At 48.6% G+C, this 26,581-nt stretch overlaps 1 protein-coding gene across 6 annotated transcripts in view; it reads left to right on the plus strand.

Moving 5' to 3' along the window:
- Positions 1–26,581, plus strand: part of DLG3 (discs large MAGUK scaffold protein 3) — a 179,995-nt gene that overhangs the window by 23,216 nt on the left and 130,198 nt on the right. For 4 of the 6 annotated variants that reach the window (XM_073358605.1, XM_073358606.1, XM_073358607.1 and 1 more), the window contains exon 4: positions 5,831–5,989. In XM_073358605.1, coding sequence (XP_073214706.1) covers positions 5,831–5,989 — 159 coding nt within the window. Of the gene's footprint in view, positions 1–5,830; positions 5,990–11,140; positions 11,517–26,200; positions 26,208–26,581 lie in introns of those variants that run through there. The other 2 variants (XM_073358611.1, XM_073358613.1) reach the window with 2 other exon arrangements.

A 26,581-nucleotide genomic window follows, 5' to 3' on the forward strand; every position in this document is an offset into this window, starting at 1 on the left:
AAAGTTCCCTTGTGCCAGGGGCGTGCAGCTGTGGACCACAGGCCTTATCCGGGTGCATCAGGCAATCTTTTAGATATGCTTCTGGGCCCTGGCCAGTGAGTGCATTGAAGATGGGGACCGGGACCTTTGAACTCAACTCTGTATTCATTGAGAAGCAAGTACAGGGAGCAGAGGACCGGGGTGATGGGCTCAGGGTAGCCCATGTCACTGAGGAGTCATGCTGTGGCATGCTGTACTAGCCGGACTTTCTCCAGGGTTGAGGGCCTCGTGCCCAAGTACATTGCATTGCTGTAATCCAGCCTGGAGGTGATCAAGATGTGTCTAACAGAGGCCAGGTGGATGTTCACCAAGATGGAATGGAACCTCCTAGCCAGCTGCAGATGGCAGAAAGCATTACTTACAGATGCTGCTGAGAGAGCCTGTGGGGGTAGCAGTGTGGTCATATGGGGTGAACGACAGGTAGAGGTGTGTCTCACCTTTATAGGCTGGCGCCTGAGTCCAGTTCACCTGCCGTCTCCATGTAGGTGTTGACTAGGATCAGAGAGAACTTACCCTGTTGGGTCTCCAGGGTCTGGCTGTCAGCAGTGGATCTCTTTCCTAGGATACATGGAAGGATAGTTTCAAGGGCCTTCCCTTCCATTCATCCCCTAAAGCCTAACATTACTGGATGGTAATTCACGCTACTGTCTTGGCAAGAACAAGTGCTCAGGGCGGAGCAAAGATGGGAGGCTTTTCTGGTCCCTGGGTTATGGGTGCTTGACTCCCTCCCTCCCTCAGCAGTCCGGTCCCATGCAGGGATACTGAACTGATCACTTCAACACCAAGTGCCAATATAGCCTAGTTCCCAAGCTAGCCTCTGGTCTGTCCATTCATCTTGCTTCGCAGGCAATAGCTAAATGCAGGTACAAAAATGAAAATCATCGGCCATAAACCCAACCCTTGCACTCACCACCCACTGGTATTTACTCCACTGTTGGCTACAAAGATGGACAGAGCAGATGTCCTATAAAGCTGCCTAACTTTGGATTCAGAAGGCTGCAAATGGGAATAAATACCTAGATTCATAGAGTTTAAGCCCAGATGGGACCATTAAACCTGCTAGTCTGTATATCACAGGGTGTTAAATTTCACCCAGTAACCCCTGTGTTGAGCCCAGTAACTTGTCTGGCTAAAGCATAACATCCCAAAAGGTATCAAGTATTTATCTGAAGACATCTGAGGCATCACCTCCCTTAACAGTTTGTTCAAATGGTTAATCACCGTCACGGTTAAAAATGTGTCCCGTATTTCTAATTTGAACTTGTCTGGCTTCAGCTTCCTAACACTGGTTCTTGTTCTTTCTTTCTCTGCTAGATTAAAGAGCCCGTTAGCACCCCATATTTGCTCCCCATCACAGCTTGCCTAAGCCAGTAGGGCATCTTGCAAAGAGCGCTCACCTTCATCTTATAGAAATAAATTCATACTTAAGATGGCCACCTGGGCTTTAAATTGCATCATATTATAAAACAGGTTCAGCCAACAAGGTGCAGCCAGAGTTAGGCCCCTGATCAATTTGGGTTTCTTGGGTTAAGACTCGGAAATCCTTCCAGCTGCAGCCAGACCTTTGATTTTGTCTGCTGGGCCCTGATTGGCTTCTGCCGGCTCCAGCAGCTGGGTGGCCTCTCTAGGCAGTTCTTTGAAGTCTAAACTTGCTGCTCTTGTTCTCAAAAAGGACACCTTCTTAGGCTGGGGTGTGCCAAGACTAGGGCCTCCGGTGGGGGACAAAATGCCTTGGACACCCAGTCACACATCCCACTGTAAACAAATCATCTCTCTGTTTTCTTTTTGATGGGCTTGTTAAATCTCATTGTTGGGCATTTTCTCCAGCCCTCAAATCATTTTTGTGGATCTTTTCTGCACCCTCTCTAAGAAAGTGTGGACACCAGAAATGTACACAGTATTCCAGTAGTGGTCTCACCAATACCATGTAAAGAGGTAAAATCTGCTCCCCCTTTTCCAGATTCAAACTCTGGAGTCCAGGACTCTGAGCGAGAGAACCCAGCCACCCATCCATTCACCCCCAAGAGTTCATTACTGTGGATTATGCTTCTCAAACTGCCATGGCCTAAATATGGGACACAATGTGTGACAAACACAAAATTAGGGACACAAAAAATTTAATCATACTGAAAACATAAAATGCTGCAGGAATCCTCCCTTTAATTAAATAATTCTTTCTACAACTTTAATGATTTAAGGATTAAAATCTTTTAGCTTAATGATTCTGCATTTCAGATTTACATAATTTTCAATTATGCCAGTGAGGGAACTCCATATCAGTGTGGAGTACAGAGAACTTCAGGGCTGAAAGAAGTGATGTCCCTTTAAATGAAATACACTTGAGAGGTAGGAAGGATACACAGCAATGCAAAGAAACCTGTAGTGGACACAGGAATGCTTTAACTCTCTGTGAGGTGTTTTCTGGAGCAGCATTTCTCAACCTTTTCAGATTGGCAACCCCTTATTTCAAGTCAAACATTTCTATAGCCCCCCATTTCCTTTTGAGTAAGAGTAGAGCATGTATCAACGCTCAGCCTAAGTCATGTATTTGTGTGCGTGTTTCAAGGGACTGACAGAGACTAGAATCCTGAAACAGAAGGGTGTGCAAAATGTGCCCTGCTTTGGTTTGCAAAAAAAGTCCATGCCTCAGACATAGCCACCCCAACGGCCTTTGGTGGCGTCTGTGGGGGCCTGGACTCAAGCAGCAAGTCGTGGACTTTTTGCTTTGAGGGCTGAGCTGAAAAATCTGAAAAAAAAGTGATTGGTTCAAACCCAAACTGGCTTTTGTTGGGCTTTTTCCTACCAAAACAGGCCTCTCCCTCTGCCGCAAAAATATTCTGGGCAAACCCTGTTCAGGTGCGTTTCCATCTGGCTTTTTCAATTAACTGACTTTTAAAATGAAACACTGGGTCTGCCACAAAAAGTGGGCACATTTCATTTTGAAATAATAAAACGATTTTCAGCTTTTTTTTTAAATCTGAAACCATTTGCTGAATTCTACCGGAAGTCACGACTAACTTTGGTGCCCTGAAAAATGCATTTTTCAGCAGATTTGCCATTCACTGAAATTTTTTTGCCCAGGTCTAGTCATGGCCCTGTGATTGAGAAACGCTGCTCCAGAGACCCTTTAGATCTTAGCAGCCTTACACCTGGTCAGCAGCTGGACCGTGTGGGGTACAGCAGCTGGGAATAAGCCAATCCACCTAGCTCTGAGAAGCTTTGATCATCAGCAAAGGCATGTGGAAGCAAATGGGAAAGCTAAACCAGGCCCGGAGCAGTAGAGTGGGAGGAGTGTTTACAGTAGCATCTTAGCTGGCAGCAAGTGCTTGCTCGAGTGTTAAGACCACGAGGCCTGTTACGCCTTTGGGCCCCACTGAGTTGAACTTCCTCAGATAGGCAGGATTGTAAACATTCTCGGTTGAGTGTTCGAAGGGAGGGGACAGCTGCATGTACTTTCTTTCAGTAGTTGTTTGTTGTATGGGTAGCAGGGCTGGAGAATGGGATAGCAGAGATCTTTTAAAGTCCCCTTATGTCTGCGCCTCCTCAGCCCTCCGTTCTCTCCCATCCTGCTCTGCTTCAAATTTTCCAAAAGCTTAAAATCTCTCCTGCAGCTCGTGCTTTGTTTCCTCAAACATATGTTTGCTTTATGTTTGAAGTAGCCTTACTATTAAAGAGTTAAGAGCTGGCAAACAGAACCAAACCGTGGCTCCCGCCCAGTCTAGAAGAGGATAGGGGGACTTCCTGTAGCTGCTGAGGAATCCCCCCTTCCTATGGAGCCTGTGTCCACTGTTCTGCACTGAAGACGCCGATAGACAGGAAAGAGTTAATCCTTGCTACGCTCTGAATCTCACCAGGGTGGAATATGACCTCCAAGGGACCGTTTCCGGCATTTCCAAGAGTCTATAAATGCATGAGAGGTAGCTCATCTGTCCTTGAGAGTTAATTTTTAACCTATTCAAAACTTGGCCACCAGGGGGCAGAAAAGGCACCTTCCTCTCCAGCCCTGCGCCCAAGCCAGAGGGTGTTTTCCTGGGAAGCGAGACGCTGTGATGCCAGCAGGCTGTGCCAGGCCGGTCAGCCTGCCCTGTTATATGGCCCCAGGCTGGGACAACATGCAGGAAGCCAGTTCCCCGTGTAATTCTCTTTGGGAAGGAGGAAGGCTGGCCTTTTGGCTACAGTTACTGCATATGCATACAGCACCTGTCACAGTGGGGCTAGAATACAAATCACAGAGAGCAGTAATCCCTCCCCCAAGAGCTGTGCTCTGTTCTTCCAGTCAGGAGCCCTAGGTGTGAGCACCAGCCTCTTGCCTGTCCCCCCAGTCTGGCTAGGCTTGTGGGATGGTAGAGCAGCCAGTCAGAGCTGCTTTTTCTCACTTGATAGTAGGCACCTTCACTTCACTCCTGCCTGCAGGCTCCTGCGTCCTCTCTCCTCCATCCAGGGACCCTGGGTCTCTCATGCTGGTGGAGACAGGCTCAGTTTCCAGTCCTTCTTTTCCCAAGTGCAACAGCCTGTACTCGTGTGAGCTGTGCTTCCTGGCCCCACTCCATGCCTTCCCGTTCCCCATCTCTGTGCATACAGCCTTCTCTCTGGCTTGCAGAGGCAGGTATGTGAGTCCATGGCCTGCACAGCAAATGCAGAAGGAGTAGCCATAGCCTCTTGAGCTTATTAAGGGAGACCTGAGGGTTTTGTCTCACTGGCGAGGTCTGTGGAAGAGATACTGAGCGAGTCTGTAGCAATCCTAGTGTGTCACTGAACTCAGTGGAGAATAGTCCCTTTTGTGCAGGTTTCAGGGGCCTATAGCACAGTCTCTCGCACTCACTTGGATGGGCAGTTTCTCCCTTTCCATGACAATGAGGCTCTGCCTAACACCAGTTCCTCAAGTTCAGGACAGCAGTAACCTGGGTATTTGTGTATTGGCAGAGGACAGAGCCCCACGGGGGATGTCTCTGGGACGCAGAACCCCAGGGATCCCTGAGTAGCATCTCTCACTGAGAACCCTTAGCACTGGGCTGCTGGCACTGGACTGTCAGTGTCGCGGGGGGGCATGGGTCTGTAGGAATACAATGGCATCAGAAGGAAGTGTCTGAAACTGAACAGTGCCAAAGCCACAAGCTTCTACTCTGATGAGCGGCATAGAATTGCATTCTCTCAACCAAAGGTTTCAGAGTAGCAGCCGTGTTAGTCTGTATTCGCAAAAAGAAAAGGAGTACTTGTGGCACCTTAGAGACTAACCAATTTATGTGAGCATGAGCTTTCGTGAGCTACAGCTCACTTCATCGGATGCATTCAGAACTCCTTTTCTCTCAGCCAAGGGGGTACCCTAGTTTGTGGTGCACTACTCAACCAGTCCAGCAGGGGGCAATGGTGCACAGACATAAGCCGGCCAACCCTGGCACTGGGACCAGGAGAGAGCCTAGGAAGGATCCTCTTACGGGCCTGCAAGGGACCAGTGAATTCTCACCAGCAGCACGGGCATAACCGCGGGGGGGATGGGGACGTGGCCCCTTCTAGGAACCTCACCCTCAGCGTGGCTGTAGGATTAGTGCAGCCCCACCCTGGTTCCTCTCCTCCAGCTACTTTTTGGCTGTGGTAAGACGGCTGACGAGCGAGGCTCGCTTCCATTGGCCCAGCTCACTCAGCTAAGAGAGATGCTTTTTATCCTTCTCGGCTTGTCTGATGCACCCCTCGCTGTGGGATCTGGGCTCCTCTACAGCCACCTTTTGGCCTCTCCCGTGTTTTCCTTTGCTTTCCTTGGCTCTGTCCCACCCATCTCTGTGTTTAATTGCAGGACACTCCTCTGGATTGTGAGCAGAGACTGGTGCAAGGGGCCACGGGAAGCAGCATGCTGGGGCAGCAGCCACAGCTGGTGAGAGTGACTGAGAGCAGGCTGGAGTCACCAGCCAGTGTTTGCTGCCTGGTGGTTCATGCTCACAGCACCCTACCCAAGGTGAGTCTCCAGGTTGCACAGGGACTTTTCATTGGTGGAACTGCGTGTGGGCGCAAGGCGTTTAACCAGGCTGGTAGAGTTAAAGCAGCAAAACAAAAAGTGTAGACAAGCTCTAAGAAAAGGGGGAGCCTGGACTACAGGGTAAAGCACCTTTCAGCTGGTTTAGGACTGCACCAGATAGAGCAGAGCCACCATGCAGAAGTGTGTAGAAATCCAGTTCCAGTTCTCTGCTTCCCAGGGCTGCAGCCAGAGCCCATTCCAAACAGACATAAAAACCCAGTTCTGGTTCTTCTCTTCCTGCTGGATAGTTTGTCTGTTCTTATGTGCTGCTTGCCTTCCCCTCCTGGCTGCGATGCTTCTCACTGGACCAGCACATCTGTTTCTCGTATGCAGTCCTGTGGGCACAAGGGGTAGAATGACATAATGGGGAAGGGCATGAGAGGGTGCTGGGACCCCATGGCTCCCCACGTCTTCTTTTCCTGTAGAATTGATGTTTACAGACTCACCACAAAACGATGCTGACTCCAGATTTTTACTGGGAAAACTAAGACTTCTGTTTCTTTCATGCGATTCAGCTGAGCCTGAGTCCATCCCAGGGTCCCTATGGACTCCAGCTCTCGAAGTATCTGAAATGACTGGTCCGGAGAAGATAGACTGGGAGCTTCTGATCTCCCTGTCTCATAACAAAAGAACAAGGGAACATTCAGTGAAATTTTAAGGTGGCAAATTCAAAACAAATCAAAGGGAATATTTTTTCACACAACATGTAATTAAACTGTGGAACTCATTGTCACAGGATGTCATTGCGGTCAAGAATTTAACAAGATTCAGAAAGGATTGGACATTTATATGGCTCTCCAGAATATCCAGAATTGTTGTAGTTAATACGAACACATTTTGGAAGAGTTGTTAAACCTCATGGTTCCGGGTATAAACCAGTCTCTAATTGTAAGGGATTAGGAGATGTATTGTGGGAGTCAGATCATCTTGTATAACTGTCAGACAGGATACTGGACTAGATGGACCCTAGGTGAGACCCAAAATGGCTATTATTATGTTCTCTCCCCTGGGGTTGAAAATTGTTTGGGTGCCAGCATGGGCAGCACCAAACTGTCTCCAATATCTATTACAAAACAGTAGCTAGACCCCTGGGGAGTGAGAGGGAATAAGGGGAACTATGTCTGTCACTTCTTGTCAACAGCTGGTGTGTCCTAGGAGTCTTCCGTGTGTGACTAGTGTATAATCTGTCAGCAAACCATGCCGTCTGGGATTCTCACATGGACCTTGCTTCCAAGTGTTAGTCTGGTTTATACTTTATTGTGGGGGAGCCCATACCAAGTCTTTCATAGGTACTTCAGCAGGAGAGGTAACGTACATGCCCTTGAGCGGTGGAGGCATGGGGTTAGCATAGCATGATTCCTGCAGGGCACTGGAGCAGAATGCTGGCCAGGGGACACCGGGATGTGGGGAGGAGGAAGGGAACTGGTGCTAGGCTGGAAGCCCTGCAGGACAGAAACATGGTCTTTCTATTTATAAAGTACCACAAGGCCCTCTCGAGCCTAAGCAATAACAGAATTTCTCCGGCTGGAAACTTTGGAGAGTCTCCGTTCTAGCTCAGTCAGTGTTTGTGGCTGAAGTTGCGGTGTGAGGAGCGGAGGAGGTCCTGGCAATGCTGTAGAGTTGTTTTCTACTCCTCATGCAGCCTGGATTTTCTGATCCCCTCTTTTTTGCAGGTTTCAGAGTAGCAGCCGTGTTAGTCTGTATTCGCAAAAAGAAAAGGAGGACTTGTGGCACCTTAGAGACTAACCAATTTATTTGAGCATAAGCTTTCGTGAGCTACAGCTCACTTCATCGGATGCATCCGATGAAGTGAGCTGTAGCTCACGAAAGCTTATGCTCAAATAAATTGGTTAGCCTCTTTTTTGCATCCCCCATTTTCCATCCTGTCAGCCACTGTCCTATTCTGGTTCCTCTTGTCCCCTCCCCAACACTTCTGTGTCACTTCCCCCTCTGAGTCTGTCTGCTACGAATGATCCAGTGTAATCCCTGCAGATGACTCATTAATAGCACCCCTCAGGCAATGGACGAGGATGCTGGCGAAGGAGCCTGCAGAGAGGAGAGCAGTAACTCTCCCTGGATCGTCTCCTGGCAATTGACTAATTCACTCTTGTTTTCCATCAGTTTCAAATATCAATTAGACAAAGAAATCTTTGGGGAGGCAAAGTCCTGCCAGCCTGCTGACTGACGAGGAATCCGTTAGAGATTCATAGTGCGCAAGGTCAGAAGGGACCAGTCATCTGATCTCATGCATTGCGCAAGCCGTAGAATTTCACCAAGTGATTCCTGCCTCAAGCCCGTAACTTCTGGCTGAGCTAGAGCAGATCTTTCAAACAAGACAGTCCATCTTAATTTAAACACTTCAATCCACCCCTCCCTCCGGAAGTTGTTCCAATGGTTAATTACCTCTCTTTTAAAAATGTGCTCCAGCCATTACATCTTGTTCTGCCTTTGTTCGTGCAATTAAAGAGCCCTCAGCTATCAGAAATCTTCTCCCCATGTTGATATTTATAGACTATGATCAATCCCTTTCTTAGCTCTTTCTTTGTTAAACAAAATGGACTGAGCTTCTTTAGTCTCTCACTCCAAGGGAGGTTTTTCAGCCCAGAATTCTTTCTTGTCATTTTTTTCTGACCTTTCCAGTTTTTCAGCATCATTTTGATCTGTAGACACCAGAACTGGGGACAATCTGCACTAATGGCCTCACTAATGCCATCTGCAGTGGTATTAGCACCTCCCCGCTGTTACTCAGTATTTCCTTGCTTACACGTCTGAGGCTCTCTTAGCCACAGTAGCTCTCTTAGCCACCTCATTGCAATGGGGGCTCATGTTAAGTTCATTGTCCACTATGCCCCAAGCCCCGATCAGAGTCACCGCTTCCCAGGCTAACCGGTGGGCCCTTCTCAGTAGAAAAGAACCATATGCTGGGCGTTGGATTAGGACTGGTGTGTGTAATATAGGAATCTGCTTTACATTTACATTTCAGTTTTCGATTGCCAGTCCTGGAGTCTGAAGCCCTGAATTTATTCCCCCAGGACATTCGCCACTGGCAGTACAGGCTTTCCACTTGCCCAGCCCCTCACCACTATCCCTCAATCCTACTCTAAAGGAGCTGCCTCTAGGAAAGGTGGAATTCAGTCTGCCTGGGGCTCTGCTGAGGCTACCGATAAAGGGGCAAGCTCTGATGTGGAACATCTTGTTCCACCTGGAACGAGAGACCTACCAGCTCACTGGATGCAGGAGCCCCTTGCTGGGTAGTAAACAACAAACCAACCCTTTGGTGACTGCAGACTGTAGCTGAATGTGAAGCAGGGACTTAGAGGTGAAAGTCTCCCATCTGCTTTGGGCTCGTTCTGGATGATTCTTGCATTCCCAGTGCCTGAGCCACGCTGCCGCCTCCTCCACTGCAGAGGTGGAAGGGACAGGGAGCAAGGGAAACTGCTCCTGTTAGTAAGAGTGAAGAGGAGTAATGAGTCACTCCAGCTGGATCTCAGTCTGTGGAGGGACTGGGCAGCAGGAGGACGAGGGAGTGAAATTCACCCTGGGGGAGAGAGCTGGTTGTCAGACTTGCTGGAGCTGGATATGCTGAGAGCTGCCTCATCTGCAACTGAGGACCCTGCTGGGATCCCAGAGCTCAGGATCTCCTGCTGCCTTTCAGAGAAGCCCACTGAGAGTGCGGAGGAGGAAGTCTGAGAGCTAGATGGTTAGTTTGCTCTGTCCTAAAATGAGGGGGGCCACTAAAAGAGCCACTGCAGCTTCTGAAGGGGGGAGTTGCTGGGGCCTAGGAGGGCTCATATCTGCATCCACCCGAGGGGAGCAGAATGCCCCACGAGAGCGATTCAACAGGCCCTTGGCGATCCTTTCGGAGGGGCAGCTGCTCACACCCCACACAGTGTCTTCTCCCATATGCAGGCTGAGGCCTGTGCTGCCCTGCCAGCCCCTGCTCTCACCTGGCTGAGCTGCTGGGGATGCTTCTCACCACAGCAGGGGCAGCTGCAGATTGACAGGTCCCAGGGGACTGATAACGGGAACCCGGTGTGTAGGGCTGAGGCGTAGCCCTGGGCCCTGCCATGTGAGAGACGGCTGCCTCTGCCCCACTCACTTCCAGAGCCTCATCTTGTGCCAGCCCCAGCGATAATTCCCCCGAGAACGTCTGGGACCCATCCTGCCCAGGCTGTGTGGGGAGGGGCTGATGAGGAGCTGCCACTGTCTCAGGATGAGGAGACGGGACCCCACAAGGTCTCTGCCCCCCACACAGAAAAAGTTTGCATTGGGCTTCTCTGCAGGGCAGGCTGCTGTGCAGGAAATGGACGTACTGTTTTCTGCCTTCAGCTACATCCTGTCTTATCTTGTGAACCATACATTGAGGTTACCAGGAGAAAAGTGGGTGTTACTGAGGAGCTGCAGCTCTGTATGGGGCTGGATCAGATCCTTTGGCGCTGAGGCTGATCCACAGAGCAAGGCCATGGAGACAGACTTGTGTGTGACTCTGGCATCCGTGCCTAGAAAGGAGAAGCTGGAGCCTTGCTGGAGAATGACAGAGCTGTCTAAAGGAGACTAGTGTGGTGGTAGCCAGAGAGCACAGTGCTGCCGACCAGGGGACACAGCCAGGAGCAGCCCTAGACGTTTTGCCAGCCATATCCCCATGTCGGGGGCCCGTGTTCCTAGGAGGGGTGGGTGGGTTTGGGATCCAGGGAACCAACAGATTCATGCACACTCCTGCTGTCTCAAACTGCCAGCTGGATATGTGCAAACCTAACTTACCCTGTCCGCCTTGCAAAAGCCTAGTCTACATATGCTTTTGGGACTGACCTGACTGGTTACAGGTGTGGCTTCTTACCAAAGTTGTTATGTCAGGACAGCCCCTTATGTGGATGCAGTTATACCAGCAGCAAGGTGCCTTATACGGGTATCACTTAGTGTGAGGGGGCAGCTGCTCCTCACTGGCAGAAAAAGAGTTAAAAGCAGCTCTAGGGAGGCTGTACCAGAGGCAGCCAATTAGAAAGGGGCTGAGAGGAGCAGCCAATCATGGCCTGGCAAGCCCATATAAGAAAGGCTGTAGGCAGAGCAGAGGTCAGTAGTGTCTGGAACTTGAGGGGAGAAGCCCTAGCACCTGGGGCAATTCAATGCTGCAAGCAGGGACTGGGGACCTAGGCAGAGCTCCTGGCTGCTAGGGCCTGCAGGCTGAGGCCCTGAGGTAAGGGCAGAGGAGGGTGCTGGAGCTGCATGGCAAGCGGCCACGGGACAACGGACTGCAGTTGCCACTGAGGGAAGTGGCTCGGTGGAGATTGCAGGTCTCCCAGAAGGGGAGATCACGGAGTGTGGCACAGCCAGAGGGCAGTGTCATGAAGAGGATGCTGCTGTCCTGGGAGTGACTTGGGTCCAGGAGCAGAGGTGATGGTGGGTGAGACGCCACCAGAAGAGGGTGCAGAGCTAATTCCCAGGACAGCCAGTAGGAGGCGCCGCAGTGGTGAGTCGCACCCTGTCACACTTAAGTCCCCTCGCTTGACAGGAATAAGGGATGGCGGGATAAACACTGTTCTCCCAGTGTAACCACATCCACAGGGGGGCTGTACTGCTGCAAGCATATTGGCTCCCAGGCTTCAGTCCTACTCAAGACCATTTTTGCTCTGAGTTGGGCCTGTACTGATGTTTCATCCCTTCCTAAATGCTGCTCTTTCCCCGCTCCCATCCAGGGAGCAGAATGCAGGCAGCTGTGGAGACCAAATTAAACCGGAACAATAACGCTGATGAGCCGGTGCTTGGCACCACCAGGCAAACGGTGCTCTCCCCCCACTGCACATCTGTTTCCCACGTGACTCTGATCCGACTCGCACCTCCTCTCTGTGGGCCTGCTGGTGTGGTCCATCCCCTCCCACAGGCCTCTGCTCTGAGCATACCTTCAGTGAGGTGTTGGCTCCAGCCCTTCTAGACAGTTTGATTTCCTAGATCTGTGCAGCTATCACGCTAGGACTGTCCTTAGTGTGAGCAACAGCCCGTCTTAACAAGAGGGACACAGAGAGACTATTTCAGAGAGCACATTTCCTGAGTGCTCTGAAATTGCAGGGTTTTGTCAGCCTGCCCAGTTTGGGTTGGGTGGCTGTAACATCTGCTGATTTCTATATGCAGCCTATAAATAGGAAACATCCGTGTGTGGAGATCCTGCCTTATTGACAGTATGTGGGCGAGCAAGGGCATTGCTGAATGTACAGCACAGACCTGGGAGTTACGCAGTAGCTTGCTCTGGGCCCAGGAGGGGTAATGGCAGGAGCAGTTTTCCCTGTGTCAGCAGAGCTGAGGGCAAACTGTCCCCCTTTCAGAACTGGCTAGTATTTTATCGGGTGCAAAACAGTGGGGAAATTGCTGTAAAAGCAAACTGTGTGCTAAGAATCGGGCACGGAGTGTGTAACTGCATATCGCCTCGGCCCCCTGGGAGCAGGCGCTGGCTGTGGTGTATTATGGTGTTCAGTCCAGTGCACATGGCTGTGTGAGAGTGAGGCAGGAGATGCTCTGATGGTCTCATAAATCACAGAAAACCCCTTCTCCTAGTCGGGGACTTGCCTCCATGTGTCTCTTCCCCTCCCTAGAGCCAGCACTTAGGTACCCTGATTGGTACTGGGGACAGATACACTAATGTTCCTCCTGAGGTGTCTTTAAGTAGAAAGCAAAGCCAGGTGTGCAGCTCCGTTGGTAGTGAGAGGCCATGGGGAATAGCAGCGCGTGTGGGCGGGGGCATTCATGCGTCACTCTGTATTAGCAGGCAAACCTCTTAGCTTCAGTTCACTGGTCCCATGTCACGCATCCATCCTCAGGCCGGCTAGTCCATGTGTGTTGCTGGGGCAGTGAACTTAACCCCTAGGGGCCTGGAGCGTCTCACTGTGCAGCCAGCCTCTCTCATCCCACCCTGCTCAGAGCGACAGGGCTCAGTTTCAGAGCTGAAAACGGGAACCTGAGGGGCATTTAAAGGGAATTTAAAGAAAGAAGCTGAGTTGTGTAGCAGTGCTGGTGACTCCTTGTCTTTATTGCCTCTTGTATTTGAGCAATTTTCCCCACACTGTGATTTCTCCGCGCTCAAACAGTTAAAGGTCCTACAGGAAGCTTGCTCCTGGGGCAGGAGTGGGTGCAAGCCACACGGTTGTGGGCTGTTGTTGTCATCGTGGGTCTCAAGAGTCAGACACGTACTCCCAAGATCAAACTACTGGGGGGCTCCGGTCTGGCCTGCAAACAGTTAGGCGTTCTGACCTGTCATGCTCTACAGAAATGGCAGTTGTATAACTCCAACATCCATCCTGCAGCTTTGAATACGTAGCTCATGCGAGGTGATGGGAGGGAATAGAAATCCCAATTTTTCTGGCCCCCTGGAACAAAACCAAGAAGGAATAAGCAAGTGAACATGAAGCAGCTGCTTGCTAACCAAACAAGGGCCCAGGGTCCCTGCTTCTGAGATTTTAATACCCATGAATAAAGTCTTTTGCTACAGAAATGGCCCCAATTCATGTAAAAGTCCAGTCAGGCTGCTGGCAAAGAATACAAACCCCACAATGCATCATTGCATGGCTGTGTGGCATGTGCTCGGCTGTTCGTGCATTTCCCCTCTGAGTGAGATGCCTAGTCTTGTCAAAGGATGGCTCTTGCCCTTGGCCATGCTGAAGCTGTCATTGCAGAATGAACTTCCTGCTGCCTTATTTGGAGGCTGTCAGCTGATCAGTGCCAGCACCAGCCTTGTGACATCAAAGTACCTAGGAATTGCTAATGATAAAGAGGTGAGCAGAGAGGCACCCGGAGCACCACCGAGGGAGAGTGAAGTCCTCCCTGTTCCCTCATGGTTATTTTTAGAAATGCTGAGCAGCTATTGCCTATCACTGAGGAGGACGAAAGAGAAAGCTGTGACCCACTGCCCAGGGGCGTTGATAGCCGCTCTTGCTGGGGTCGATCAGTGTCAGTCGCTGGAATTTAGAAGCTCTTCAGCAATTTTGTGTTTTTCAGTAGAGCGCACAAGTGCAGAAGCCAGAACAGTTGGGGTTCAAGCAAATATTCTGTCTTTGGTGCAAGCTCTGGTCTGAGTGAATTATTCAAACTGCTTCATAGAACAACTGAAACCAGTCTGGATGTCTAATCTGCCTGTGTCCAGAGGATGCTGCTGTTAGAGGGGATTTCAGCACTGAATGTGTCTGTGTGAACTCTTGCTTCCCTGGATGTTTTGGGGTTGACTGGCTCCAGTTTTACTCGAGGCTCTCACTCTTCCTACCCCAGGGATGAACAAGGAGGCAAGGGAGACGTGTAAACGGCTTCAGTAGAGGAGAAAGTCAGTAGATTAATGTAATCACCCACTGCTGCCCATCACCACAGTATCTGAGCACCATCCATGTAAATCCATAGTGATAGCGAAGTCCCTAGTGGACTTCTTGGATTCTCTGGCACTTCTCCATTGCCAAGTATAAAAACACGGCCTGAGGAAGGGTTATTTATTCGTTGGTTGGTTAGTTCATTTGTTAGTTTGGGGGTTTATTTTATCTTGTGGTGGGGGAGACAGGTAGAAAAGGTGTGTCAGGGTTAGGAGGGAGGGGAAGTGAGGGACAAGAGGGGGTGTTAGGGAGAGGGGCAGGAGAGGGTGTCAGTGTTGGGGGAAGGGGGGTATGCCAGTGGTGGAAAGGCTTATTCGAAGTGGCAGGTTTCTCAGCGGTCCCTGAGGACGGCCAGACTCTGGATTCATCCCGTCTCCTCTGGAGGGTCTCTCTGAAGCCACTTCCCTTGGGTCCAGAACGCTGCGTCCAGCTCCGCAGTGCTCCGTGCTGGGCACTGAGTTGTGCGCTGTCCTGGAGCAACATGGCTGTCAGGTGGCTCATCTGTCCACATTCACCCCTTAATGTATCTGGGAATTAATCCAGTAACTGCTCTGAAGATTTCAGAGTAGCAGCCGTGTTAGTCTGTATTGGCAAAAAGAAAAGGAGGACTTGTGGCACCTTAGACTAACCAATTTATTTGAGCATAAGCCTTTGTGAGCTACAGCTCACTTCATCGGATGCATTCAGTGGAAAATACAGTGGGGAGATTTACTTACATAGAGAACATGAAACAGTGGGTGTTACCATACACGCTGTAAAGAGAGTGATCACTTAAGGTGAGTTATTACCAGCAGGAGAGTGTGTGTGGGGGAACCTTTTGTAGTGATAATCAAGGTGGGCCATTTCCAGCAGTTGACAAGAACGTGTGAGGAACAGTGGGGGTGGGAATAAACATGGGGAAATAGTTTTACTTTGTGTAATGACCCATCCACTCCCAGTCTCTATTCAAGCCTAATGTAATGGTGTCCAGTTCGCAAATTAATTCCAATTCAGCAGTCTCTTGTTGGAGTCTGTTTTTGAAGGTTTTTTTGTTGAAGAATTGCCACTTTCTGGTCACTCGATTACAGACCTAAGAGACTGAAGTGTTCTCCGACTAGTTTTTGAATGTTATAATTCTTGACGTCTGATTTGTGTCCATTTATTCTTTTATGTAGAGACTGTCCAGTTTGGCCAGTATACATGGCAGCGGGGCATTGGTAGATAGGCAAGTGAACAAGCCTCTGATAGTGTGGCTGATGTGATTAGGCCCTATGATGGTGGCCCCTGAATAGATATGTGGACACAGTTGGCAACGGGCTTTGGTGCAAGGATAGGTTCCTGGGTTTGTGTTTTTGTTGTGTGGTTGCTGGTGAGCATTTGCTTCAGGTTGGGGGACTGTCTGTAAGCAAGGACTGGCCTGTCTCCCAAGATCTGTGAGTGATGGGTCGTCCTTCAGGATAGGTTGTAGATCCTTGATGTGTTGGAGAGGTTTTAGTTGGGGGCTGAAGGTGATGGCTAGTGGCGTTCTGTTATTTTCTTTGTCGGGCCTGTCCTGTAGTAGGTGACTTCTGGGTACTCTTCTGGCTCTGTCAATCTATTTTTTTTTTTTTCACTTCAGCAGGTGGGTATTGTAGTTGTAAGAAACTTAATAGAGACCTTGTAGGTGTTTGTCTCTGTCTGAGGGGTTGGAGCAAATGCGGTTGTATGGTAGAGCTTGGCTGTAGACAATGGATCGGGTGGTGTGGTCTGGGTGACAGCTGGAGGCATGTAGGTAGGAATAGCTGTCAGTAGGTTTCTGATATAGGTTGGTGTTTATGTGACCATCGCTTATTAGCACCGTAGTGTCCAGGAAGTGGATCTCTTGTGAGGATCAAGGACTTGAGCTGGCATCACTGGTGGACTCAGGGCCAGGGCGGGGACTGGCTGACAGGTTGGTTGTTTTCACAGTGGCCTAAGCTGTGGAGGAGGCAGGTAACCCCATTTTTGTACCAACTGCAGCCTGTGCTTTGTTTGCACATTCAGCTACAGCAGCGCATCGTGCATCTCTCTGCCCCTCACCCTGCTGTTCCCACACAGTGTCACGGTGCAGTCATGTTCCGCCTTTGCCTGGTGCAGCTGGGCAGGAAACCAGGGATTGTTCGGGAGGCTGTGGAAATTCTGTACGTTTCAGTTGGTGTTAAAATGAAGGGCCTGGGACTGACCAGACAGCTCTGCTGTCCCTCTGCCCAGACTTGCTGTCCTTTTGCTGTTCTACACCTGGGCTCTCCCTCACAGCTCTGATAACACCTCTGTTGTGTCCTGCAACCCTCCCCACAACCCTTTCCTATTCCAGTCCTGGTCTCTCTCCAAACCCCTCAGTCCAGAGCTCCCCAGCCTAGCCAGACCTGGTCTTGTGTGCAAAGTGGGCAATTACTTGGTGTTACGTGGTTGTTCTTTATGTTGTGGAACAAAATTCCTTTACCAGAGTGTCCAGAGCAGAAAACTAACTGCTTGCAGCTGCATCCTCTCCCCTACCCAAATGGAGGGGCGGTTCCATGCTTCTGTCTACAATCTCCCTAAGATCTCGGGCGTGGAAGGGCAAATCTCCTGGGTGTGTCACTGCAGAGCAAACTCCATTTGCAAAAGAGCAACCCAACCCTGAAGGCAGAGCCTGGCAGCCCAGCTGCTTTGTGTCTGGGGTGGTGGAGCGGGCGGGGACCTCTCTGCACTGTAATGGAGCTGGGCCGCACTGAAACCAGGATGCCAGCTGCAGAGGGAGTAACAGTGCTATTCTAAACGGAGCAGCTAGAATAACTGCTTACAAAGACATTTAGTCTAGGGTTTGGAGGATCAGTGTTGAGCCGTGCTGAGATCCTTATCCCTGGCTTTGTAGGCGTATCTTAGAGGAACCTGCCTGAAGGCGAATGAGAGAGATGGGTGAGTGCAGGTTTGGAAATGGCCTTGACTCTCCCATAAAATCAAATGACTCTTTGATTCGTCTTTCAAAGGCCATTTTTCTTTCCTAAAACTTTTTCCTTAGGTCATGTCTTCACTGGGGTTGTTAGCAATGATGTAGATGCACTGATGCAGACTTTCAGTGCAACGCATTTGCACTGAAAAAAGTGACTTGCACTGGTCCAGCACGTCTACATTGTGTGTTTATACTGGTGTTTGTACCCAAATAGCTACATCAGTGTGCTGCACTGGTGCAAAAATCCCAGTGTAGATAAACTCCTCTGTTTTCATCTGTGCCTGCTTAGGGCAGGGAGGGGCATGGACAGCCTCTTGATGGATTGGATGGCAGGAGGCATTTGTGTGGTAAATACCACAGGAAGGACTGTGTATACATCATTTAAATATATGCAGAATGTTACCAAGTTCCCATCTCTGCAGTCATTTCATGTCTAAGACAGACAGATTTCGCTCTTTTAATCCTCTCCGTAAAACTAGTCCCTCCAGCTTCCTGATTATTGTTGTGGATTTTCTTTGATTTGTTAATTTGTGAATATCTTTTCAGTTTTCAGGTGCCCAGAATTGCACTAAGTGACTTAGAATCACAGTCCCATTAAGGAAAAAAGAAAAGGAGGACTTGCGGCACCTTAGAGACTAACAAATTTATTTGAGCATAAGCTTTCGTGAGCTACAGCTTTTTTCCACTGAATGCATCTGATGAAGTGAGCTGTAGCTCACGAAAGCTTATGCTCAAATAAATTTGTTAGTCTCTAAGGTGCCGCAAGTCCTCCTTTTCTTTTTGCGGATACAGATTAACACAGCTGCTACTCTGAGTCCCATTAAGGACAATTGGACTATGCCTCTAAATCACTTGGGTATTTTTGAAAATCTCACCAACAGTTATTAATTACACAGAACCGTAGACGTGAATGGCACTTCGTAAAGCAACGAAAAAGGAGCCAAGAGGGTTATCAGAGGCAGTGTAGCCCAGTCAAGAGGGCAGAGGACTAGAATGAGGGACACCGGAGTTGTAATCCCAGCTTTGTCACTGACTTGCTGTGTAAACTCAGGCAAGTAGCTTTGCTGCTGTGTGCCTCAGTTTCCCCTCCTATTCCTTGTCTGTCTTGTTTAGTGTCTAAGCTCTCTGGGGCTCTTATTGTTTGTACAGTACCTAGCACAATGAGGCCCCGGTCTTGGCTGAAAATTTTTTTTACAAATTAGTGAAATGAATTGTGGATTCCCTATCCCAAACAGTTCACAGCCTATGCGAGGAAGAAAACGGGAGATGATGACATGGGAAGGGGTGCAGGAGAGGATGCAGGCCAAGGTCACTTGAGAGAGAATCGAGGGGTTATGTAGGTTGAGATTGTTTTTAATTGAAATATAGAGAAGACTATAAGCTTCCTTGTGTGAGTGAGTTTGGAAAAGACTTAGAGGAGGGGAATGAGGAATGGCAGATGGGTCGGGAAGGGGGTTCTAGGCGTAGGGTACTTCATAAAGAAAGAGGTGGGAATAAAACATAGTGAGACGTTAGCTGAGCAAAAAGGGAATGAGCAGGGTAGTGGATGACTTTGAGGGCAAGTATGAGGAGCTTGCATTTGGTTTGAGAGCCAGTGGAGAGAGTTGAGTTGGGGCTGAACACAGGTGTGATATTGAGGTCAAGCTGCTATTTTCATAGTTGAATGCTGAAGTCGGACAAGAGCTACCTAGAAGGGGACTGTTCATAGAATATCAGGGTTGGAAGGGACCTCAAGAGGTCATCTAGTCCAACTCCCTGCTCAAAGCAGGACCAATCCCCGACTAAATCATCCCAGCCAGGGATTTGTGTTGCTTTCCTGGCCAGGTATTTGCATAGACAATGTCAAATCACCTTGCAAATTTAGGTCTTTTGTGCTGTCCCCAACTGCCACGCAGTCACTGTAATGCTTTTGACACCACGTAATATTCTGGTTTTGCTAGTGAGGGTACAGTATGTAGGCAAGAGCACTGCACCTAAAAAAACTATTCCACTGATTGCAAAAAGAAAAGGAGGACTTGTGGCACCTTAGAGACTAACCAATTTATTAGAGCATAAGCTTTCGTGAGCTACAGCTCACTTCCTCAGATGCATATCGTGGAAACTGCAGCAGGCTTTATATATACACAGAGAATATGAAACAATACCTATTCCCACCCCACTGTCCTGCTGGTAATAGCTTATCTAAAGTGATTTCCAGCACAAATCCAGGTTTTCTCACCCTCCACCCCCCCCCCACAAATTCACTCTCCTGCTGGTGATAGCCCATCCAAAGTGACAACTCTTTACACAATGTGCATGACAATCAAGCTGGGCTATTTCCTGCACAAATCCAGGTTCTCACATCCCCCCCACCCCCATACACACACAAACTCACTCTCCTGCTGGTAATAGCTCATCCAAACTGACCACTCTTCAAGTTAAAATCCAAGTTAAACCAGAACATCTGGGGGGGGGGGGGGGTAGGAAAAAACAAGAGGAAACAGGCTACCCTGCATAATGACTTAGCCACTCCAAGTCTCTATTTAAGCCTAAAGTAATAGTATCCAATTTGCAAATGAATTCCAATTCAGCAGTTTCTCGCTGGAGTCTGGATTTGAAGTTTTTTTGTTTTAAGATAGCGACCTTCATGTCTGTGATCGCGTGACCAGAGAGATTGAAGTGTTCTCCGACTGGTTTATGAATGTTATAATTCTTGACATCTGATTTGTGTCCATTTATTCTTTTACGTAGAGACTGTCCAGTTTGACCAATGTACATGGCAGAGGGGCATTGCTGGCACATGATGGCATATATCACATTGGTGGATGTGCAGGTGAACGAGCCTCTGATAGTGTGGCTGATGTTATTAGGCCCTGTGATGGTGTCCCCTGAATAGATATGTGGGCACAATTGGCAACGGGCTTTGTTGCAAGGATAAGTTCCTGGGTTAGTGGTTCTGTTGTGTGGTATGTGGTTGTTGGTGAGTATTTGCTTCAGGTTGGGGGGCTGTCTGTAGGCAAGGACTGGCCTGTCTCCCAAGATTTGTGAGAGTGTTGGGTCATCCTTTAGGATAGGTTGTAGATCCTTAATAATGCGTTGGAGGGGTTTTAGTTGACAGTCTGGCAGAAAGCACTGGGTTCCTGGCCTGCAGCTTCTTGGAAGAAATTATCTTTTTAGATTTAATTTCCTGTACATTTAGTTACACAGACAACTTGTAACGCTCCTTGTCACAGTACTACATGGTTTCCCAGAAGTAGTGCAGGCTCTTTCCTGCACCCCTCCTTGCTCCCTCAGGTGTTATGTTTGTTTCTTATTCATTCTCCACATGTCAGGTGAATTTTCCCAAGTTGGATCTAATATTTTCGGCAGTGAGAATTTGTGCAGCTGTCTCTTGTGCTTCTGTAACATGTGAGGGATGTATTGTGTTCCCTTCTGGTAGCTGTTCCACGCAGAGGATAACAGCCTGCTATTGTTACCAGCTAATTAAGTTATTCTTCAGGTAGTAGAAGCCTGTGTGTTTTGGTGCTCAAGGTCCTGTTTTTAAGCCTTGCTGATAATTTATGGGGAGGGTGGTTACACTTGCGAAGGTTTAAAGGTTTGCTGTTGCTGAGACTGGGAACCCTCTGCTTCTTCTCAAGGCATGGGTGGTGCACAGAAGAATAAGAAAATGTGATTTACACTGTAAAAGGTCTCTCTATTTTCCAGAGACCTTTGGTTACTGACACTAAACACAAGCAATCCATAGCTTAGTCTCAGGCTGCCTGGGGACCCTTAAACTTATTTCAGTGGTGGGCACGTGTTTGAATCACATCAGAACTCTGGACATAAATTCTGTGTTTTTCTGTTACACTAAACAACCCATCTGTCCTTGTTTTTGAGGACAGAGGAACTGAAATGGCTGATAAGAACAGCGTACCTTTAAGAGAGGCAAGTAAACTGGCTGCTGCAGCTTCAGCATGCCACTTGATTGGCTGAGAAACTAGCAGGCAGGCTGAAGGAGGGGGCAGCCATTCAGAAATTTCCTGCATTACTGCCTTCTTTAAAGGGGACAGAAAAGGGGAGGGTAGCTGAAGAAACATCCTAACTTTCCACCCCAGTCTGTGAAACATGAGACTCCTGACCCTCCCTTCCTCTTGGGGTGTCTCTGGATCCGGGTACCTCCTGCTGAGTCCCCCAGGCTCCCAGTGGCCGCACTTTATGTAGTTCCGATCCAGTAAGGAGACTTAGTCCATTAAACAGAATCGCTTGGAAGATTCTTAGTGAATGAACTCCAGATAGAAAAGGAGTACTTGTGGCACCTTAGAGACTAACCAATTTATTTGAGCATGAGCTTTCGTGAGCTATAGCTCACTTCATCGGATGCTCATGCTCAAATAAATTGGTTAGTCTCTAAGGTGCCACAAGTACTCCTTTTCTTTTTGCGAATACAGACAGTTTATTACCTGCTGCAGGGACAAACATAACCAGACTTTCACGAGGCTGAGGGGCCAGGAAAAGTGGCGGCAAACAAATAATGAGCAATGTATTTCAATCAGTCCAGCAGCACCCAGGGTTTCTGGTTATCCAGTCACCTTTCCAGTCTGGCCTGTTCAGAGGTCTTGTTCCCTGTCTCAGCAGGGATATTTTCTGGGCTGGGATGTGATGATGACACAAGCCCTGCCCGGTGATCATTAAGGCTCAGCTGGTGTTTTGGTTTTAAACCCAGATTCTCTTGAGTTTTTTGTGTCATGACTATTTCAAATCGCCTTGGGTGGGAGGTAGGGCCTTATGCTGCAGTGTGCTGAGCACTTTCCATTCCCGATAGCTTGAGTGGGAGGTGAAGGCGCTCAGCACATCACAGGAGGGTCCCTTGGTGTGCAAGTTGGCAGCCTCCATATCCTGTTCTCCTTTTGTGCTGTACAGGGAGCCTTTACCTGTTTTTCTCTTATCTGCAGACAGCTCCCCTCCTCCCTCAGGGCCCTACAAGCTGCAACCTCCCTTCTGTGGAGGAGGGTCAGAGGAGATTCCTTTGTCATCCAGGCTTCTAGAGCAGCTGGCAGAAGTTGCCCCCTCCTCAGAGGCTGGGTATGCTCTGCGCCTGCCTGCTTCCACGCCCTGTCAGTCCAGAAAGCAAACAGGTCTCAGGCTTGGTCGTGCTGAGCACGCTCGGCAGGCCCAGGCCCAGGAACCTGCCAATGGGAATTAAGGCAGCAATAGTTAAACCCCATGAAACCAGTTGTGGATTGCAACTCCACACGGATCCTAATTGGAAGCTGCTCTCACACTGACCTGTGGGAGCTCTTGCTTGGAAATGGGAGATTTTGCTGTAGGCAGGAAGATCTTAAAGGGGACTCTGCCCATTTGGTATTTCTTTCCCTTTAGGGTGGCTTTGCAGCAGAGCTCAGTTCCTGTGAGCCCAGCGTGGTCTGGTTGGGGAATGCTCCTGAGTGGCAGTGTAACTCAGGCACTGGGACCAGGGGGCAAATCCCACGGAGCCTGCACAAAGCCCACTGAGATCAGTGAATCTTTCTCTTGATTTCAGTGGGTTTGGGGTCAGGCACCTGGCTCTTAGGTGATCTTGTTGACTTGGGAATAGCACTGATGTGTTCCAGAGGGAGTTGCTTGCTTTGGTTGAAAGAACTGGCTGGTCTGGTAGGAGGAGATAAAATAAGGGACTTTGGTAACTTAATCATTCCGAGTTTGGGAGGGGAACTTGGACGGTTTCTAAAGTCTGAAAATTAGCAGCTGTTTGTCACAATATTTTCTATGTATTCAAAGCCCTCTTGTTACTTCTGTTGGCAACTCCTGCTAAGGCTGAATGTGTGAACGTGTCTGATACCTGCATGGGACTAGAGAGGAATGGGTGAAAGGAAATGGGGAAGCATCACCAATTCAAAAATCAACAGTCAGGACCAAAAAATCTTGAGATTTGTTTCAAAATCACAAGATCTTAAAAATAGATCTTTTTCTTTGTTTTCTGGCTTTTGAGCCTTGAGGCTGCACTTGGGTCGTGTGTTCAAGCTTTTCTCTGCAGTGAGGCCTGAAAACTTCCCTTTTTTTTTTTTTTTTTTTAATGAAATTGAGATTCTCATGTAATTATGACCCAAGGCACTGGGCCTTTAAGAAAAACACCAAATATCAGGAGTCTCGTGATAATATCATGTTAATGTCACCCTTTTGGAATAAGGGCTTGTTTTATCCGTGTGTCTTGTATGACACTGACGGTGTCCTTGGTGCTTAAAGTGCAGGTCTGTTCTGAAATGTGAATATGTAAAAATGGGCTCCTTAGTTATCAAAGCTGCTCCCATGGCACATACAACCATAGCAGTGTCGGGCTGGAAGGGACCCCAAAACTAAACTTACCCAGTTTTTAAACCTTTCCTTGGGTTTTCTTTAACTTTTTATCATTTTTGTAGTTCTTCTCTGGACTTTCTTCAGTTTGTCCACACTTTCCTAGACTGCAGTGCCCAGAATTGGACACAGAACTCCAGCTGAGGCCTCACCAGTGCCAAGCAGAGCAGGACAGCTATCTCCTGTCCCTTACAAACAACACTCCTGTTAATCAACACAGGATATTAGCTTTTTTTCACAGCTGCATCACATTGTTGACTCATTCAATTTGTGATCCACTGTCACCCGCAGACCCTTTTCAGCAGTATTACCACTTGGCCAATTATCCCCCATTGTGTAGTTGTGCATTTGATTTATCAAGTGACGTATTTTACATGTTTACTGAATTTCATCTTGTTGAACTCAGACCATTTCTCCAAATTGTCCAGGTTGTTTTGAATTCCAATCCTGTCCTCCAAACTGCCTGCAACTCCTCCCAGCCTGGTGTCCTCTGCAGATTGCATATGCATACTCTCCACTCCATTATCAGTCATTAATGAAGATATTAACTAGTACCAGATCAATGCAGAGTTGTTTTCTCATGCCCACATATGTTGGTAGCAGAGATGCTGCTGGCTTTAGTGAGAAAAATTAATATTCCCTTTTTCTTTCTGTTGGCACTACAGAGCCAGTGCCGGTACAGGAGGGGGGCCAAGTTCTGTTGTCAACAGAATTGCTTCCTAAGCTCTGAGACAAGGTGCGTGAGGTAACATCTTTCACTGGCCCAAATGCCATTTGTGACAGAGAGAAGCTTTTGAAGTAACAGAGTTCTCCTTCTTACTAAGTTCTCATCGGTTACACTTGTGCAACTTCACTGGAAGCCAGTAGGTTCGCACAGGTGTCATTGAAGGCAACATTTGTCCTGCAGAACCTTTATTACTGAGAAGGAGGAAGGAAAAATCCAGCCTGATTCTGAGAGCCCTGGGGGTGCTTGTGGTGCTGGCAGTCAGAAAAAAATGTCATTTGACTTGTAAATTGAGCATATTTTATTGGGTGTCCAGGTGAGATGCTAAGTGTAGAATCCCATGATTTCATTCGCAGTCCTTGTTCAGGGTAGAAAGACACTTTATCTAATAGGTTTCAGAGTAACAGCCATGTTAGTCTGTATTCACAAAAAGAACAGGAGGACTTGTGGCACCTTAGAGACTAACCAATTTATTTGAGCATAAGCTTTCGTGAGCGATGTAGTGAGCTGTAGCTCACGAAAGCTCATGCTCAAATAAATTGGTTAGTCTCTAAGGTGCCACAAGTCCTCCTTTTCTTTTTACTTTAGCTAATAATAACCATGCAAGCCCCAGGAAATTCTGAGGAAAGGTCCACGCCATGTTTTTATCTCCCCACCTTCCAGTTAGGTATTGCCATGACACTCCCCCTTAGGAAGGGGGTCTCAGAATAGGCAGCAATCTCCTAGCCCTGCAAGCTCACTCCAGACCTGCGGACAGAGCCTGCCCTCATGGCAAACTGTAACCAGCCATGAGGGTTTTTTATGGCTTCTGTGCAATGTGACAAGGTTTAGTAGCCATGTGGGGTGAGAGATCCCTTCTCTGGTGGTAGCAGCCTGCCTCCAACAGGTTTCTGGAGAGAAAACCTACTACCCCTGTATCCGTTGCAGTGAGGTATTCAGCATCCACAGGGGTTAAACAACTGGATTGACTTGGCAGGGGTCTCTAGTTACTCTACCAATGAACCCCTCAGGGAGCACATAACTTGCTGACCTGCTGTGGAAAAGAGCCTAGGGAATCAGACTGGCCCCAGGGAAGGACTCTGGTCCAGATAGCTGGAAGAGGGAATTTCTCTGCAGGGTAGTTCCTAGGGTTTCCTTTCTTGTTGTTGGTTTCTTAAAAAAAAAAAAAGTTTTAGATAAAGGATTGTAGCAGGAGCCCCTGTCCTGGGATCCTAGGGAATGGGGCCCTGGGGGGTCTCATGATATTGTAGCAAAAAATAGAGCCCCTAGCAAGTGACTGTTACAGAGGGGGGACTTGGACTCTGTTTGTGGAGTCTGCAGCTGGGCCCCGCAGCAAAGAGAATAATGCAACAATCCCACTCCCACCGTCATCACAACTGCAGCGTGCATTTGGTTTGCCTTATTTTTGGTCACAAAAATGAACTGTGGGTGCTTAGTGCAGAGCCTCACCTGTTGATTCTGGGAGTAAAAGCTGTAGGAATTGGCCCAATGGCTGTGGGTAACACGTCCGGAATTGTCCCATATAATGAAGGTGTTTTTTGGCTTGGGGAGGAGTAATCGGTTTGGCAGAAGCACCTTGGGGTGCTGCATGCAACCAGTTACCTGAGGTGTCCAGTTATTATTGTCCCTCCGTGTACTTAGCCACACATGAACTACTCCTTGGTGTACTTGCTTGGTGGTTGTGGGGAAACCCAGACTCGGCATTTAACATTTATTGTTCTTGCCTTTTCCAGCTCTTGTCATACTAGCCTTGATCCCGTTTGTCTGCTTCTCCCACAGCCTGGGCTCTTTAATGTCCTTGCAGAGCAGACAGCATCTTGGTTGTGAAGGTCTCAGCTGAACAACCCACATGCAGTAAGTTGCAAATCAACCTTGCTGAGTTGGGAGACTGTCATTCTAGGGAGTCAGAACGAGGAGCCCAGCATTCAGATCATTGCATTACCTCCTCTCCCACTCCCTCCCTTTCGACCTAGTCTCACTAGAAACATTGCCTCCTTGGTGCTCCCATCTGTTGGGTTAATGGCTGCAGACTCCACTGTCTCCGATTTCTTACTACTTTGCAGCTGCAGAGATGTGGGAGATATCAGAGTGCCTAGCCCTCAGAATGCTGCGCTTTCAGCACCTACTCTAGGTTGCAAGCATCGGAGGGGTAGCCATGTTAGTCTGTATCCACAAAAACAACAAGGAGTCCGGTGGCACCTTAAAGACTAACATATGTATTTATTTAT

This window comes from Lepidochelys kempii, chromosome 9 (assembly GCF_965140265.1).
Source record: "Lepidochelys kempii isolate rLepKem1 chromosome 9, rLepKem1.hap2, whole genome shotgun sequence".
In the NCBI taxonomy this organism is placed as follows: Eukaryota; Metazoa; Chordata; order Testudines; family Cheloniidae; genus Lepidochelys; species Lepidochelys kempii.